We start from the raw sequence: 19,311 nt of genomic DNA on the forward strand, positions 1-19,311 counted from the left end.
GGACTCTATGAGAAGTACGCAGTAGCAACTTTGAACCATCTTAATATTTAACGTACTTGAATACAGAAGAAAAGCTGTGTCGAGTGGCCAGCCATAGGGCCTCCGCGATAAATGCTGACATATGGCCAACAGTCAGGCAACTAACGTACGTGAAGATCCCCTGAGGCTTCTGCGACAAGTGTGCTGTTGCACATAATGTATACACTAGTTACATTAATAGACTGGTTTTGAAGTAGACGAGAGGTGAAGAACTGGAGCAGAAGGTTGCATTTTTCTAACTTTACATTCGAATGTATGGGGGTACCAGCGCCTATTGGGTATAAAACTTGGTCTTACACGTTAAGGGAAGAGCCTAGGCTTGAGAACATTTCCTGACGATATTTGGATTTGAAAAGAATGAAGTAACAGAAGATTAGAGAAAACTTCATAATGAGAAGCTTCATGAGTTGTGCTCGTCACAAAATATAGCTAGAATGATAAGATGAAGGAGAACGAGATGGGCAGGGCACGTAACAGGCATTGGATAAATTTTATATATATACAAAACGTTTAATATTTGGATGAAGTGACAGGAAGTTGCAGAAAACTGCATAATGAGGAGCTTCATAATTTATACTCTTCTCCAAGTAATTAGAGTGATCAAGTCAAGGAGGATGAGGTGGACAGGGCATGTAGCCTGAAAGGGAGAGACGATGAATGCATATAGGATATTGGTGGGAAAACCAGAAGGAAAGAGACCACTGGGAAGAACGAGGCGTAGGTGGGTGGACAATACTAAAATCGATCTTAGAGGGATAGGATGGGATGGTATGGATTGGATTGATCTGGTTCAGGATAGGGACCAGTGGAGGGCTCTTGTGAACACGGTAATGAACCTTCGGGTTCCATAAAATGCTGGGAAATTCTTGAGTAGCTGCACAATTTGTAGCTCCTCCAGAAGGGATCAGTTCCATGAGTAAGTAAGCATACAAAACGTTTGTTGAAAAGTCCGGGGGACGGAAACCACTGGGGAGACCTAGGCATAAATGGGAGGATAAAATTGAAATGGATCTTACAGAAGAATGGTAGAGTTCTTGATAGGGACACAACAACAAACATTCGGGTTCAATAATATGATGGTGATTTCTTGAATAAATGAGCAACTGTTAGTTTTCCAAGACTGTTTCATATCTATGGAGTTAGGTTATTATTTGTTTGTAAGTTAGTCGTGCTCATTGTTGCAACAGCCTTTGGCCTTTATAGTGTCATAATCAGGAGGGATGAACCTGTAAAATCTATCGAATAATAAAGAGCCAAAAGAGAGGTAAAATAATTGGTTACGTACAAATACATCTTCCTTCCACACAGCTAAGTATTTTTTTTATTGCTAGTGGGGTGGGACTAAGTCCCTTATACTGCGGCCACTTCTGGCCTATTGTACCAGCCCCAGATGATAGGTGAGGGTGATTGTGGAGCAATTGGTGGAATGAAGATTGGCAGGGGAAATTGAAGTACGCGGAGAAAACCTGCCCCAGCGCCACTTTGTCCACCATAAATCCCACTTGACCAGACCCGGGATCGGACCAGGGCCGCCGCGATGGGAAGCCAGCGACTAACCGCTTGAGCTATGGCGCGGCCACAGCTAAGTAGGTCTGACTTGGAACTGATTAGATCTGAACAAGCTCTGAGAGCCGTACATATCTGTTTTATACATAATACAGTAGCTACGGATGTAGCAACTTTGGTTACAAATTCTCTTTGGCATAACTATGAATTTTATGAAACTTATAGCTCATATGACAAGTTAAGGCTCTGTGAATATTCTGCATTGTAAGTATCAGAGGTGGGATCCGGGTTAGTTCAGCCGGTATAGCGACAGGTTACGGCCTGGACAGCCGGTTTTCGATTTTAGGCAGGGTCACGATATTTTACTGTGCTCCACAGCGTCCAGACTGGTTCTGAGTCCCGCTCAGCCTACTATCCAATCGGTAACAGGGGTTCTTGGTTCTTTTCTCGGGGGTAAAGCAGCCGGATAGTGAAGCTGACCACCCACGCCCATCTAGTGACGTGGTCAAGAATGGTAGAGCTGTACCTCAACCTCCCGACATGTCATCATGGAATAGTGCTTAGTTTCTTTTGTGTGGGATGAGACTGAGTGCACTTGGCACATCGGCCACTAATTGGCCTGTTGTACCAGCCCCGGATGTTAGATGACATGAGTGTAGAGCAGTCGGTGGAATGAGAAATGGCAGGGGAAACCGAAGTACTCAGAGGAAACCTGCGCCAGTGCTACTTCGTCCACCACAACTCCCACATGACCTGACCTGGGCTCAAACCCGGGCCATCTAAGTGGGAAGCCGGCGAATAACCGCCCGAGCTATGATACGGGCTACTTACTTACTTATGGAGCTGAGCCCTTCTTGAGGAGCCGCTAAATCTACAGCTACTCAAGAATTTCCCAGCATTTTATGGAACCCGAAGGTTCATTACCGTGTTCACAAGAGCCATCCACTGGTCCCTATTCTGAGCCAGATCAATTCAATCCATACCATTCCATAATATTTCTCTATGATCCATTTTAATATTGTCCACCCATCTACGTCTTGGTTTTCCCAGTGGTCTCTTTCCTTCCGGCTTTCCCACCAATATCCTATATGCATTCCTCTCCACCCCATTCGTGTTACATTCCCTGCCCACCTCATCCTCCTTGACTTTATACGGCCTGCACGTTTAGTTAACTAAGGACAGGGAGAACTTTAACTATGAAAGCTATAGAAACAGTAGCCCATATGACAAATGCAGTCTCCAGTTCTATGGTGTGGCTGTGCTGGCTGTAGTCTGTATAATTTATAGCGGTGCCTGAACTGATCTGAAGCTGCGTCATCGCCAGATGTTGGCGCAATTCACCATCAGGAAGTTCCTGATGGACTGTACTTTGAACATATGACGCGAGCCAATGTCGCCATAACGGAGGTCTCTCTTAATGTTGGCTACTCAGAGTGTGACGTAGACTGAAAGATTATTTCTACAAACAATATTTTGTTTGCGTCCAGGACGTGACCATGAAAGCTACATCTCATGTACCTCTTTTGATTTATCCCCTCAGCAATCCTACGCTTCGAATGAAGAGTAGCATTTTGTACTTGGGGACGTCGAAATAGTCACTTGGTTCACTCTGGTTCACTCTGTTCTGTGAGCGAGCCAATACGAAGTGAAATTTGTCTTGCTCTTTCATCGTATCTTCGTATGTAAACCTGAGCTTTCGAGTGCTCTTCTTGTTACCTGCTTCATGCTGGTTTCTTACTTGACTTTTCATTCGATCCTGAAGATAGAGTCGACATATTCCTCCGAAACATCGGTTGACTTTGAACGGCTATACAGTATTATATCCCAGAAGACAGTACTCTTCATAGACAGCGCTTGAGAACCTCGAATCCTGTATACAAGCAAGCCGTTAGTAACATTGATGAGGATGCACTCTTTGTATCTTCTGTAATGACTTGTGCATGTCGTGTAGTTTGCGTGAACGAAAAACATTCTGATGAGAAGGTTGCTTTGTCTTGAGTTTCGGAGCAATCTTGCTGCGTCTCTCTGCCCGCCACAGTCCGTAGAGCCGAAATGTGAGGTAGTAAATGAGTTCGACACCACTCAGCAAGGAGAAACCAATGAAGAGTCCGGCAACACCTCCTAGAGACACTGCAGAAGAAAACAGCAATATATTACTAGCTCTGTCCTATTTTATGATTCGGGAGGCACACAAAGTTCCTTCTTCGGAACCCTTACGTAGAGTATTTTGGTTGTATAAATATGGACAGCGCCGATTAAATGTTGAAAATGTAGTTCACAGCGAAACGAAGGCTTAGATATTCCAAAATCCATTTATCAAAACTAATGATCAGTCACTGTACTTTCCTTCAATACTACACGGACTGCATAGAAAACTACGCGTACAATTCTTTCACCGAGCTCTTGCCTAGCAACGGTAAGGGAAGTATACGCACAAACACACAGTACTTCACTATTCCGGCTTTCGTCAATTAAGAGGGGGATAGACCAGACAGACAGCAATCTGACTTCATAAGCCTCATTTTGTTTTTCGAATTATGTTAGTAGGCTAAAATAATAGTTAATCCTCTACAGAGTATTTGTATCTATGTGTACCGCTCTGTTTAACTTTTTTCATTTTTATTGCTAGTGGGGTGGGACTAAGTCCCTTGTACTGCGGCCACTTCTGGCCTATTGTACCAGCCCAAGATGATAGGTGAGGGTGATTGTGGAGCAATTGGTGGAATGAAGATTGGCATGTGAAACCGAAGTACTCGGAGAAAACCTGCCCCAGCGCCATTTTGTTCACCACAAATCCTACTTGACCAGACCAGGGATCGAACCCGGGCCGCCGCGGTGGGAAGCCAGCGACTAACCGCTTGAGCTGTGGCACTCTGTTTAACGTTAAGTAGCATATAATTTCCAGGAGGCTAACCCAGATGCACGTATCGCCCATCCATTTGACCTACATGTCTACCCCATCATGCGTACGTACCTGTGAGGTCGAGCCATCCGAATACCACGTCCGTGCGGTATAGCACCACTGTGGGATGTTTGAAGTGGATATCCAGCAGGACCTGATCTTCGGCACCGCTGAGACCTCTGTAGAGAGGGACAGTATGGTTGGTTCCGACGGTGGCCATGTAACGTGTTACACTGACAATGACTCTAGAGCATGTGTGAGCCGAGGAATATATCCCAAAATGAAAATGTGACGTCACCTATCATAAACGGTCTAGCCTAACTTAAGCAAACGTCACCGATCTCTTATGGAGAGTTATGACAACAACGGTTTCAGTAGCTCAGGCTATATAGTGTCGAACAGTTACTATGAATTGTAAGTAATAAATTGGAAAGTGTATGAGGGAAGTGGGCGTGCCCTAATTTGAGGTTTTATTCTGGTAATTAGTTGCAGGCATTGAGGAAATCCACAGATATATCTCAATTATTTTGTCCGGTCGCTTGGCCGAGATTGAACCCGCGACCGCCCATAAACGGAGCATGCATACTGTCCACTCGACGCGAGTTCGGTACCAAATTTAATGAAAATCCGTAAATTTATTCAAAAGTTATGATAGAGAAACCTGCAGAATTCTCTATTACCATAGAAAAATAAGGTGAAAAAAGTAAAGCTATCCTTGTAACAGGACATGGAGGCTCATAAGGTTGTTAGACGTTGAGGGTCTTACATTGTCTAGAAAATCGGCTCACAAATGGCGGTAAGGTTGTCAGCCTCACGCACCGGCCGCCTTTTACCCCCCAGGAAGATTTCTGGTAGTCATTTCTGTTAGAGGCTTAGTCGACTCCAGGACCACAGTGCGGCTGGAAGGATTAGGTAAATTGAAAAGATCCACCTCATCAGGACTCGAACTCGCGACCTTCCGTCTTGTAGCATAGTGCCTCAACCAACTATGCTACCGCTTGCACCAAGAACAATAAGGCCCTGTGCTTAATGCTAGACCCACAATAAGCTTACCCTTGGGTTACATAGAACTCCGACGTGTACTCTATCCTGTCGCAGTCAGCTTGACACTTGCAAACCATGCCTTGCTGGCCGTCGTCAAAGAAGGGGTTGTCTTTCTCAGGCTTCTCGTAATTATACACGTCTGTAATAAACGGTGTTATTCCTACATTAACCGGTTAAACATGTGCTCATAATTAATTTGTCAGATATATGGGAGTTTATTTCATATATTTATTCCGGGAACAGATAGAGGTGTTTAATGAATGAGTTTAACACCGGAAGCGATCTCCATCATCGCCTGAGCTGGCCTTCAAATAAAGCGTACTGGAATACCGTATTTACGCATGTATAGGCCGCGTGCGTGTATAGGCCGCAGCACAATTTTCAGACAGAAATTATAGAAAAAATAATTTTCTTGGAATATTATTTCAGGAGTAGAAATTATTCCGAAATTTGGCAACGTTNCACTCTGGTCACGCCTGTTGCTATACGAACTTGAACCATCTCGAGCATCATTTTCTCTGTGCTTCAAGTCGCCGCTGATGACGCTGCTTCCGGCATCAGTTTTCGGTGTCTCTCTTCGTCTGATGCCTACCCTTTGACCTGTCCAGCAAGGGAGGCCCTGCCAGTAGCTACGCTACCGCTGGTATAGCTCTCAGGGTCCTTGGCATACCCAAACACCCTCACCACGATAAGGTGGAGACACCAACGAGGGTGAAGAGCAGGTTATACGTCTAAATTTAAACTTCAAGTGGTGCGTTACGCACAAGAACACGGAAATCGAGCATCAGGGAGAAAATTCGACGTTGACGAAAAAAAAAAGTGTGTGATTTCAAATATTTCGAATATAAGCCGCACCCCAGTTTTCCTCTCGAATTTTTGGCAAAGAATGTGCTGCCTATACATGCGTAATTACGGTAAATCAAGTTGATAAATTAATATGACGGTTATATCAATATTTGAAATTTCTTGCATTATACGTAGTGTGGGGTCGCAATATTGCGGTGCCCTCGGGAGAGGGGCAAACTAGGCGTCTCCGCCTTAACAAGAATTAAAATAATTTTTTAAAAATATGCTTCTCTTCTTAATTATCTATGATAACACGTAAGAAAAATATTAGACGGTTTAAAATGTAAGTTTGTAAGCCAGTTTTCTGGCTTGGAGAGAATTCGTGGCGGTCTCCATAATTTGACGTGTGAAGAACGAGGTGACAGTATTTGCAATACACAACAGATACTGCAAGACTTACCATTGGATTCAGATAAGCACATCAGCCCAGACACATCGCACACCGATAGGATTCCTGAGAACAGAAGCAGTTCGTTTTCTTTTGCTTACGAACACGGCAGCTGATGTGAGCTGCGCCGCTGACAGCGTCATTAAATAAGCTATAAATAAATAAATAAATATGAAATCGCCGATTATTTACACACCGGTAACGTCATTGTCCGCAGATGGACACGATCCTGAGCCAGTTCAATCCATCTCCAACCTCATAGACTGTTTCCCTAAGATCCATATTACTAATTAACTAACTCTGGTAGCAGAACCCGAAGGTTCAACACCGCTAATACCAAAGCCCGCCATTGGACACGATTCTGAGCCAGTTCAATCCATCTCCATCCTCATAACCTTAACGTAGCCCGCCAATAGACGCGAACCTGAGCCAGTTCATTCCATTCGCGTAACGAAATAACTATGGTAACATGTGGTAAGAGGTTCATACCTTCGGTAGGGAAGAAGTATGGGGTGCAGTTGCAGTACAAGTAGGTACTGTGGCGATGGCACTGGGCTATACAGTTGCCATGACGATAGGGGAATCCCAGCGCCTCGGTCTCATTCTCGTATATGCAGCCACGTCTTTCTGTACACAGGTCGTGTACCTGAGGAGTCGTGTACGTCACCTGGGCTGACAGAGAAACCTGCGCCGTGCTTCCAGAAGTGACGTCAGTCCCCAGAAGCGGCAAGTCATAAGGGCTGGTCACAAACACCTGTGCGTAAACAACACATAACTCTGAGATTTTGTCTTTCGGTTAGGGATTCTCAGGATCTTGTATATTGTCTCACTATATCAAAAAGAAAGAATCTCCTATGAGATATGGCATTCTCACGGTGGTGATTATGAAGAATCTTCTGGGATGTAACGGGGTGTAGTCTGGTACGTTTCGGAGAAACATATTGCCTCCATCTTCAGAATAGTAGACCTCTGAATGGGAGTAATAAGTTCCTCTGAAAAGTTGCTAATCACCTGCAAAACTACACAACCTGTAGACCAGAAGGACATAATTAAAAATATCACCTCTCAGAAAACCCCCAGATTTTGTCTCGGTCGGTAGGCTAAATTGCTGCTGGTCCTCCCCAGTATAGCCAATACTGGTTTCGGAGACCGTCGGGACCCATGCCCATATTTTTGTTAGTTCCAAAACCACTTACGTGCTTTGAAATGGGGCCTCTTCAATGAGAGGGGGGCTTCATTGTCTCATATATCCATTCTCGCTTTAATTAGTGACTAGTTCCAACCTCAAAACTTGCGCAGCACCCAGTGATTTTTTTTTAATTGGACCAGAAACTTAATTCCCGAGTTCTCACTAGCCCGCTTCTAGACCTTACCCTTCGCCAGATCAATTCAGTCTATCAACTCATTCCCTTTTCTATAAAATTAATCTTCATAGGCCATTATATACTCACATCTATGCCAATATTTCCGAAACAGTCTCTTATTTTCAAGACTTCCGATTAGAATTTTGTATCCACTTCCGTTCTTTCCCAACCGTGCTACACACCTGAAGGAAAGAGACCTCTAGGATAATTTAGACGAAGATAGGAGGATAATATTAAAATGGATTTTAGAAAAGTAAGATGATGGGTGTTCAATGGCCTAATCTGACTCAGGAGAAGGCCCAGCGGCGGTCTCTTGTGAACAGAGTAATAAACATCCATGCTTCTATAAATGCTGGACATTCCTGGAGTGGCTAAGCAACTATTAGCTTCTCGGGCAAAACCTTGCTTCAGGCGTCAGTTAGAGGACATACAGTACAAGAAGTATATGGAATGCTTATTGAAATGTGTCGTATTGTCTTTTATAACATTTAGCAGTTTCCTACACTTATACGGTGTTTCTGGTAATAAGAATTGGTGGATTAATTAAGATAAATTTGTAATTTAATTTAGATATGGATAATATAAATTTTTCTTTTAAATTGTAAATGTAAATTTACATTGTTCCTATGCACGATATCATGAAGATATACGGGTAAGTGGAGGTATGACAGCGATTCTTAACCTCAGTACTAAGAGGAGAGTGATTAGCTTCACGCTTCGTACGTTTTACCCCAAGATAAAGAGCCTCCGGTGGCCAAAAACTAGAGTGGCTTTCAGCTCCCTTAATGAGAAGCGATTTCCGAAGTGTCGGCGGCCCAGCGCGCAGCTCAGTCAGTGCCATTATGTAGGTAGCTCATTAAGCGACCTGACGGCTGCGGAAAGAGATGACATGAGATCGGCTTTGGTAACAGTGTGGACATGTCAGGAGTTCTACTCACCAGTATACCTGCGGCATTTTCGCCTGCAGAAAGGGGCGGAGTATGTTGTGGAAACGTCTGGACCTTGGTCCGCAGTCCACTCCACATTCCTGCTGTACTTGTCCGTCGAGGCCTTATATCTGCTTTCTTACACCCCGGATCATCATCTGAGCATTTATTTTGGTTACAGTGTTGGTCACCCTCTCGGCATTTCTCCTGGGGTACACCTCGCCTCCTGAGAAAAACCAAACCTTTATCAATTCCACATTAAGCGAGAGTCACTCCTGGCAAACGAAAGCATTACCGCCAAAGTACAGTGACTTCCTTGAAAATAAAGGTAATTAAGAAATTCCCTCTTCTATAATGCCTGAAGATTCGTAGACCTGCTCACAGTAGCCCGCCGTCCACAGCTCACAACCTCACATCCCATTTCCTTTCATCTATTCATTGTTCTCTCAGTTAATCTATTCTCTTCAAATTTCCGTATTTAGGTATTGTTAATTGTACATGTTTTATGCCTCTATGCTTCTCATGCAGCCCTCCTTACAACGTTAATACCAACATTCCGATCAAACAGAAAAAAAAAACTTCCTATAATCCTTTCCCCTATTAAAAAGGTATAGCTATCCCTGTAACAGGCCGTGAAGGCCCCTAGGGTTGTGAGATGTCGAGGCTCCCAAATTTTTTTTAGATAGTCGGCTCACAGGTGGCGGTGAGGTCAGCCTTACGCGCCGGCCGCCCTTTAGCCCCCAGGGAGATTCCTGGTACTTATTTCTGTTGGACGCTAAGTCCAACACGGGGTCGTAGTGCGGCTGTTAGGATTAGGAAAATTGAAGAAATCCACCTCATCGGGACTCAACCCGCTGCCTTCCGGCTTGTAGCATAGTGCCCCTCGTTCCCCTAATTATGACCCGAAAGAAAGTTCCTTTCCCAACAAGTTACCTTCTCTCCAACCAACGTTTACCAGAAAGACAAGAAGGCGCTGTCTGGTAAAGTTCAAAGCCTGAATTTTCTTCTCTCTCCCGGTAAATTGGGAGTCGCTATAGCGAAGGGTGGACGGCCGAGTTCTATTCACAACGTGCAATAGTTTTCTGTTCTACGCAGCATCCAGGCCGATTCTGGGGCCCACCCAGCCTCCTATCCTATTGTTACCGGGGTTAAAGCGGCCGGGGTGTGAAGCTGGTCATTCATCTCCATGTAATGCCGAGGTCAAGAATGATGGAGCTGTACCTCCACTCCACCGTACTCGTATGTCTTCATGGCATAATGCTTAAGTAATTAAGCACAGCAACAGTTTTACCCTTTTAATCCGCGATGTATTTAATCTCTCTCTCTTTATTCCCCCGCCATTCTCTCTACTCTCTCTGCGTCTCTCCCTCCTTAATTCTTGAGAGGGAATTGGCTGACAATGTCATAAAATGACTCAGCTTGTTCTGTATTTTTCTAAAACATCAGCTTTTATAAATATGAATATTATTGTTCATTAGGGAACTGGCGTTATTCATAAGTTCAGTCACGGAGGGTAACAAACAGTGGCGCTGACCACACTTACGGTCTTCGGTATTGTGACGTCTCGGAATTGAAAGAATAGCAGAAGCCATATTCGGTTTTCTGCAGCTCGAAGAGGGAGCAGCAGTCGTAGTCCAAGTTGCGCCACCAGCACTGCTCCACAAACAGCTCGTCACACGAACTTATCACCTGATCCGGTACCGGAAACAAAGTCAGTTAAGCGCTGCTCCACAGATAAGCCTATAGTCTAGAAGTAAAGCTATCCCTATAACAGGCCGTGGGAGTCCATAGGGCTGTGAGACTTCAAGGCTTAGGCACCGACCGCCCTTTAACCACAGGAAAATTCCTGCTATTCATTTCTGTTAGAGGCTGAGTCCACCCCAGGGCAATAGTGCGGCTGGAAGAATTAGGTGAATTGAAAAATGTAATAACCTCAGCGGGAATCGAACCCGCGACCTTCCGGTTTGTAGCATAGTACCTCAACCAACTACGCTACAGAGTGCCTCCCGCGTAATTCAAAATAAGTAAAGACAAATTTGTCCTTGTACTTGATTAATTAACCTCCACGCCATGAAGACTTTTTGGGGAGTGGATATATAGGTTCACCATTCTTGACCTCGTCACTCGATGGAGGTGAGTGGTCAGCTTCACGCTTCGGCCACTTTACGCCCGTGGAAAAGAGTCCCCGGTAACCAATGGATAGGAAACTGGGTGGGCCCTAGAGCCGGTTCTGGACGCTGTGGAGTAGACAAAAACGACTTGCCCCTACCAGGAATTAAACCCCGGCTATCAAGTCCATAGCCCGTCCCTGCACCGACTGAGCTATTCCTGCTACCATAGTCCAGGGAAATCGAAAGGACATTACCATGTTCACAAGAGACAGCCACTGGTCCATGTTGTGAACCAGATAAATTCAGTCCGAGATACATTTTAGTAATATTCTATCTATACCTAGGTTCTCCAATGAGCACCTTATCTTCATGTTTACCAATAAATATTTTGAATTAATCGTGGTATTTAATTCCCCATGCGCGCTACATGTCACTCCCATCTCATCATCTCTTTGCATTACTCTGATAATATTAGGCGAAGAGTGCAAATTATAAAGCTCCTCGCTACGTAATTTTCTCCGTCCTCCTGTTATTTCCTCTTTCAGGTCCACATATTTTTATCAATTTTTTCCCCCCAAATATCCTCAATGCATGATGAATATGATATTTTGAGGTACTTCGCCTTGCATTTTGGTAGAAGTCCACCAATGTTTCGGAGGAACGTATTACTTCCATCTTCAGGGTCAAAGAATAAGTCAAGCAAGAATCCAACAATAAGGGTGCAGCAAGCAGCACGGCGTCGTAACCCAAAGCCCGTAACCTTCACAGCTCGAACCCAACTTCACTTATGTCAGATTTTCTCATAAAGTGAGAGGCCAAGTTTCACACTCATATACAATAGCCGATAAGATGTACAGGGTTTTATACGTGTAGTTTAAATATTTATATATTTACTTGTTTATGTAGGGCAGGAGGTTGGAGAAAACTGCATAATGAGGAGCTTCATAGTTTGTGTTCTTCTCCAAGTATAATTAGAATGATCAAGTCAAGGAGGATGAGATGGGCAGGGCATGTAGCCCGAATGAGGGAGACTGGAATGCATAAAGGATATTGGCGGGGAAGCCAGAAGGAAAGATACCACTGGGAAGATCAAGGTATAGGTGGGTGGACAATATTAAAATGTATCTTAGAGGAATAGGATGGGATGGTATGGATTGGATTGATCTGGCTCAGGATAGGGACCAGTGGAGGGCCCTTGTGAACACGGTAATGAACCTTCAGGTTCCATGACATACTGGGAAGTTTTTGAGTAGCTGCAGGATTGGCGGCTCCTCAAGAAGGGCTCAGTTCCATGAGTAAGTAAGTACTTGTATAGGTCTGTTTAACGACGCTGTAACTTGCTACCACGTAGCTTCAAATGATAGAATTATTAGTGAAGATTGAATTTAAAATAAATTTACAGTATATTTACAGTATACCTTAGTGGGTGCAGCGACGGCTGCGTGCTGGATGGTCGGGGTTCGATTCCTGGTAGGGGCAAGAGATTTTTATGTACTCCACAGCGTCCAGGGCGGCTCTGGGAGCCGTCTGACCTCTTGTACTCACACCAAATATATCTTTAATTATGATTTTTCTTTCGCAACTGTAATGAGCAAACCTGCCCTATACAGGTTTCTTACATTCCACGTGCCAAAACTCACGTCCATTTTCCTTAGCTTAGTTAGTTTATGCAAAGAATCCGTCCAAGTCCGGAGCCCTTTGTGACATTTCGTAAGAAGCTCATTTTTTTGCGGCGACACGGATGAACAAAAACGCCATGAAATTTTCGTACCTCCATCATGAGAAACGTAATGTTCAGATCAGCCAGCCTCTCCGCGTCTTCTGTGCTGTTCCCGAAATATGTGCCGATCATGTCGAAATCTCCGAAGTTTACGACAGATAGCGCAGAAACCAGGCGGAAAAAAGCGTCGACTGTCAAGTTGTCTGCATCCGATAGATACCTTGAACATATAAATGTAGTTCCAGGTGAGATAGCAAAACAGGTTTCAGCCGTCTATGTCACACTGGGTACATGGGAGTCAGCGGTGGGTGGATGTGGGGGGACAATTCAGGTATCTGCTCAACCTGAATTTCTTTTGGGGGGGAAAGTATCAAAATTAATGAGAAGGTGATACACCAAACATAAATAATAAGGATTAGACTTATTTAAAGAAATATTCTTCCGTCCTGGATACTTCGGGGTAGTGGTGTCCAAAGGGGGGCGGGGGGATATTTGAGGAGCGAGGAATATTCTGGGTAAGTTATATAGTACAATTTAATTAATTAAAATTCTTGAAATGTAACGTTAATTTCGTGCATTTATAATAACACAAAAAATATTATTTGATAAAACTTATTACGCATCGATTTTAAAAATGAAAAATTGAAAATGGTGTTTTTTATACATACACGAATGTAAGAAGGAGGTCATGACATTGTTGCTAAGTTGAGAGGGCGCTAAAATATAAAGTTTGGGAGCCACTGCTCTAGGATCTTAAACACGAGTTTGTAAATGAAAGTTCTGTTGCTCTCCTTTGAGAAAATTCTATCAGCGCCTGTGTATATATACCACCTGCTTCAACATTAAGAATCTCTGCAATTTTCCCACAAAATGTATTTATGTGTTTCGTGTAATTCTTAAAATGAAAATGATTATTTCCTTAACTATCATTAACGAACTGATTTTTTAATGGACACTCATAAGATTTACTGTGAGGCAGAATCTCAACATTTAACTACTAATTAGATGAGACTTGCGCTTCAAACGGGTAATCAAGTAATACCTCAGATGGGCCCATTCGCCTTTTGTGAAATTCAGACTCATGGCAGTGTTTCAAGAGCTAGCCGCTGGTTCCTGTCCTGGGTCACGAGAATTCAGTCGGCATTCTTCCATCCAACTTCTTTCATATTATTTTCAATATTTACTTCTCACCGACACCACGGTCTTCTAAGAGATATCTTCCCATCAAATTTTCCAGTACAGATTTTGTATGCGTTTCTCACCTTTTCCATGTGCCCTACGTACCCAGTTCGCCAAATCTTTCTTTATCTTTCTTAATATTTGGTCAAGAGTAATCCTGCAAATTATGAATCTTCCCATTATTTTAAGACTTTTCAGTTTCCGGTTACTTTCTCTCTCTCTCTCTCTTAGGTGCAATTGTTCTCTTCCGATTTCTCAATGTTTTATTAGTTCCATCAAGCTGAAGCGTGAGATGTTAAGCTCCTGCCATCTCTTGCCCGTATATACGAACTACTAGAAGATCTGCCTAGGAGCTAAAGTAGATATTGCTAAAGACTGTGTGATAAGCAGGGCCCGGATTTTGATGACATATCATTTTTTTTTCCTTCTATCCAATGCGATGCTCTTAAATATATAAATCTCGGATCTGAGCTGCTGGTTACAGAAATATAAATTTTATAGGTAATTTCTTGGTAAATTTTTAGACTTTTAAGGGTATTTCTTGTCATTTTTCGCCACTGTAGGGAATTTTTCTTCGTATGTTTTCTGAAATGTGAATAAAATGGAAGCGAATTATGCTTTCTTTTCTCCTTTATGTCATTTTTCTGATTTTTTCGGTAATTTTATAGGTCATTTTTTTAATATTTTCAGGTCATCAAAATCCTGGCCCTGCATATTACATTTTTGGGTCATATTTTAGGTCATTTTAAAAATATTTTCAGGTCATCAAAATCCGGGCCCTAGTGATAAGTATATATGGTCTATTACTTTAAAAAAAAAGTATATATATATATCTTTCGCGAGCATAATTCTGCAAAGTTCAAATAGAATAAAGTACCCAGGACCCGATATTACCCTGGCGGTGGAATGCTTCTGACTGAGGGCCTGTTGATTAAAACTCTTTCCTAAACCTTGCGACGGAAAATAGGCAAGGAATGGCTGACAGAACAATTATAAGATAGTGAAAGAGAGAGAAAAAATGATAATTCACGTTACACTCAAGACGTAAATAATATCCACTGTGCAAGACTTCTTACTTCTCCTGGAACAGAATTGCCTTGTCCCAACGTACGTGGTGCAAGTTGCATATAGTAATGGCCGGGAAGGGGAGATTTTCGATGGGGAAATTTGTGCTTTGCAGCACAGTCATGGTGGGACTTGTCTGGTATCTGTTCCAGATGTTTGATGACGTATACAGTGCTCCGGCGACAGCAATGGAACACAAGGCTATCCAGATGCATCTGAAAGAAGCAGTAGGGGGGGTCAATTCATACCTGAAACGTCACAGTGCCCTTTCGAGCAAATTATGCAAGGAAAACGTGACAATTATCTATTGACCTTTTCCACACCAAGCAGTCAGGAACGTTTTGCTGTCATTATGTGGTGATCGTATGTCCAGAACAGTATGGTCATGGAAATTTTCGGCGCTCGAAATACTTTTACGGAATCACTAATGGAATTCTTATATATAAAGTTAAATAACTGGACTGGAAGCAAGAACTTATATTCGTAAATAAATGTTAAAAATAAGGATATGAGATCAACATATGATTTAACATCGCATATTTAGAAACAAGACTCACATTTCATGTATACGGAAAATGAAGGTTAGAAACTACTAAGACGCACACTTAGAATGCGAAGAGCGTTTCTTTTTTTAGAAATTCCTTTTATGTTTGGCTTGATTTTTGGAAAGTTGAATTTTTCAAATTTGTAGCCTCATTTATTCTAGTACTGTATTTTATTATTTCTAGCCTATTTTTCTAACTAATTTCCTGGATCAGAGTCCTTCTTAAGAAGCCGCGAGTCGCTCACCAACTCAAGAATTTACTAACATTTTATGCAACCCGAAAGTTCATTACCTTGTTCACAAGAACTTCGCACTGGTCCCTATCCTGAGCCAGATCAATCCAGTCCATACCATCCCATGCTATCGCTCTTAAGACCCATTCCAATGTTATTCTCCACTTATGTTTAGGTCTTCCTAGTAGTCTCTTTGCCTTTTGTTTTCACACTAAGATCCTATATGCACTTCTGTTCTCCATTATGCGTGCTACATTCCATGCACCTCACAAATTATGAAGCGCCTCATTTTACTTATTTTGAAAAAATGAAAAAAGCTCATGAGATCGCTTTGCAATCTGTGTGTGACCACAATCTGAACAACCAGAGCCTTGAAAACTAAAAGTTTACAGGTCCTTGCTCTCAGTACCTTTCTGTCCAATGTCGTCCATCTTCTGCTATGTAGCGCAGACCGTGAAGAGAAGAATTTATGAAGTAGTCTTTGAAGAACCGTAAGATGAAGCCGACCCCAATAGTCTTACATGGCGGGGATCTCGTGCGTTGCCTCGATCTCTTGTTCCCGCGATATTCTTTCGAGGGGAATCCCATGTTTTCATCCCCTGCAACACGTGAGACTAAATAGAAATAAATACGTCATGAATAGAATAACAGACTATAGTAACTGCACCATGATCTCAGGCAACTACGAGTAATGATATAGCGAAACTGTTAACTGATAACTTTCTGCGTTGCGTGTGTCTGAGGACTGCAGGAGTTGGAAACAATTTGCCCTTTCTTTCCCTTTCCATCCGGCCTCATTCATCCGTGGAGTAACCCCGCCGCTCTCTCTCTCTGCCTGCGCACACAGTTCTTAACAGCAAACAAAATTCACACATGTGTAAAGTACTTGCCGTGTGGATTGTAGCCTCCTTGCGTGAGTTTGGTAATAAACGCGGGCGAGGAACTTAACAATCCAACAAGAAATGTCACAATATAAACAGTAAATCTGGGTACACAGTGCAGTACAGTAGACGGGATAGCGACCGGCTAGGGGCTGGACGACCGAGAGGTCGGAATTCGAATTCCGGCAGGGGCAAAAATGTTCTCCTCTCCAAGTCGTCCAGACCAGTTGTGGGGTCCACACAGCCTCTTATCCAAATGGAACCGGAGGAGTTTTCCCCAGAGGTAAAGCGGCAGGGGAGTTAAGTTGACCACTCACCTCCATCTAGTGCCGAGGTCAAGAATGGTGGAGCTATACTATATCGGATCCCACATACATAATCATGGCGTAGTGCTTAATTAGTTAAGCACAGGGACAAACTTACTTTCTTTACCTTTAACTAACTAACTACATGGAGCTCATCCCTTCTTGAGAAGCCACCAGTTGTGCAGTTACTTAAGAATTTCCCAGCATTTTATGGAACCCGAAGGTTCATTACCTTGTTCACAAGAGCCTTCCACTAATCCTTATCCTGAGCCAGATCATAGTGGTCTCTTCTGGCTTTCCCACTAATATCCTACACTCGTATGCATTCCTTCTCTCTCTCATTCGTGCTACAAGCTCTGCTCATCTCATCCTCCTTGACCTGATCATTCTAATTATACTTGGAGAAGAGTACAAGTTATGAAGTTCCTCGTTATGCAGTTTTCTTCCACCTCCTGTCACTTCATCTCTCTTCGGTCCAAATATTCTCCTCAACACCCTGTTCTCAAACACCCTCAGTTAATGTTCCCCCATTAATATCAGAGACCAAGTTTCACACCCATACAGAACCACAGGCAAAGTTATAGTTTTATTATTATAATTTTTATGTTTTCAGACAGCAGACGAGAAGGCAAAAGGTTCTGGACTGAATGGTAGCAAGCATTACCCGAATTCAGTCTCCTCTTAAATTCCTCCTGAATCATGTTTTGATTTGTTGCTGTCATTTCCAAATTTTTTACCTTTACACAATGCAATTCACAAAACCTTCAGAGGCGTTCTTTGCAGCGTATTAACATGGAGGCTATTTATAAAGGCTGTAAGAAATATTTACGTGTCCCTTATGTAAATAAATCAAAGAAGAACTTCTGAAGTACAAGATCTTAAAAGCAAAAAGAAAAAACAAATCAGTCAATATAGCGAAGAATCAAAATGGTGACAAACGTTATTCAAAGCTTTGTGTTCAAATATTACACTAAATTTTGATTAACTGTGGAAGAAAATCGTATATGACCTTAAGTGAAACCAACTTTAATACACAACGATGCAATTTCCGACTAATTTTGTGTAAATATACGTGATAGAAAATTTGATAAAAATTTATTGCCTTAAAAATAAGCATATTTATGGCCTTAAGGTAAGACAGACCTCTTTATGGATCAACATAACTGAAAATTATAATTCCTGCACAACTTCAACGGGAGCCTCTTAAGTGAAATTTTAAAATGCAGTCTGCCCAGCTGTGATGTCAGGTCACGTGTAAATGTACGGACATAACCTTTACATAAGACGTCGTTCTTTACTTTGTAAATATTGTCGAATATCACGCTTGTACCAGAAGTCCTTGGAAAAATTACGATGACAGCGTATGCCTTTGCATGAAACAACTAAAAGCCACTATTGTTCTCACAACTGACCCTGAAAATCATTATTCTTGTGTGACTATTGTTATTCTATGCACTGTACAAATCACTTAAATAATATTCATTCTATAAGCATCCTCAAAAAATATTTTCCAAGAAAAATTAAACCTTTTATAACATTCAGACAAACCTTTGAACAGAGGCCGCTCAGAGATAATCAGCTCCTGTTAGAAACAAAATGTCCCACGTCCAACAATTGAACATGTTTACACAGGATAGCGATCGGAACTGTTACTTCCATTTGATCACATTTGTATTTACAATGCGATGGTAACAGGACGGAGAAACTCAACGAATACGGCTTAGTTTGTATGGAGAAGGACACCATAGAGCAATAACTGCAACGTATTTTCCCAACCAGCTGATCATAACTGTCACTTCAAATATATAGTTGCTGTTACTGGGTTCACGAAAAAGGGAACTGCGAGTTTGTGATACGATTTTCGCGTGTCTGGAACGTGCCAGATAAATACGGTAATTTTATCATCTGTGAGGACTTATTTGCTTTCCTCCAATAGTTTGTTTAGGTAGCTACATGTGAACATGATTGAATACCCAGCACCCAGTTCAGATATTGTTATCAAAATAAATACATTGATCTGATATTTTAAATTGCAAGACAAAACTAATAGTCGCACACAAATGGATTATATTATAATTAACTATTAACTAGACCAGATAATGTGTAGTACCTGGAGGTGCCCAGATTGATCCTGGGAATTTACGCAGAGAGTGACATTTCGTCTACGTTTTCTCGCTTTCGTTTATTATCTCGAAAACCGTATGAACTAGAGAAAAAATTGCATGTAACATAAAATATCCGTTTCATATTCCTCTGCA

At 42.4% G+C, this 19,311-nt stretch overlaps 1 protein-coding gene across 1 annotated transcript; it reads right to left on the bottom strand.

Annotated features, from left to right (window-relative positions):
* Positions 1-3,433: 3,433 nt before the first annotated feature.
* LOC111861394 (pickpocket protein 19) lies at positions 3,434-16,298 on the bottom strand. Its single transcript, XM_023845926.1, has 9 exons — positions 16,258-16,298; positions 15,102-15,305; positions 12,898-13,066; positions 10,559-10,704; positions 9,028-9,241; positions 7,215-7,479; positions 5,501-5,630; positions 4,520-4,692; positions 3,434-3,675 (listed from the first exon to the last, which is right to left on the bottom strand). Exons 1-9 carry the CDS (start codon positions 16,296-16,298, stop codon positions 3,434-3,436), a joined length of 1,584 nt encoding a protein of 527 aa, XP_023701694.1.
* Positions 16,299-19,311: the final 3,013 nt, after the last annotated feature.

This window comes from Cryptotermes secundus, unplaced genomic scaffold (genome assembly GCF_002891405.2).
Source record: "Cryptotermes secundus unplaced genomic scaffold, Csec_1.0 scaffold289, whole genome shotgun sequence".
In the NCBI taxonomy this organism is placed as follows: Eukaryota; Metazoa; Arthropoda; class Insecta; order Blattodea; family Kalotermitidae; genus Cryptotermes; species Cryptotermes secundus.

Bases quoted from the DNA above. Each gene is read 5' to 3' on its own strand.
- LOC111861394 (XM_023845926.1), bottom strand. From the start codon at position 16,298: ATGGACGACATTGGACAGAAAGGTACTGAGAGCAAGGACCT. The intron at 15,306-16,257 runs GTAAACTTTTAG...TGCTTCTTTCAG, and splicing joins GGTACTGAGAGCAAGGACCT to ATGCATCTGGATAGCCTTGT. The intron at 4,693-5,500 runs GTAAGCTTATTG...CACATGCTCTAG, and splicing joins GAGTTCTATGTAACCCAAGG to AGTCATTGTCAGTGTAACAC.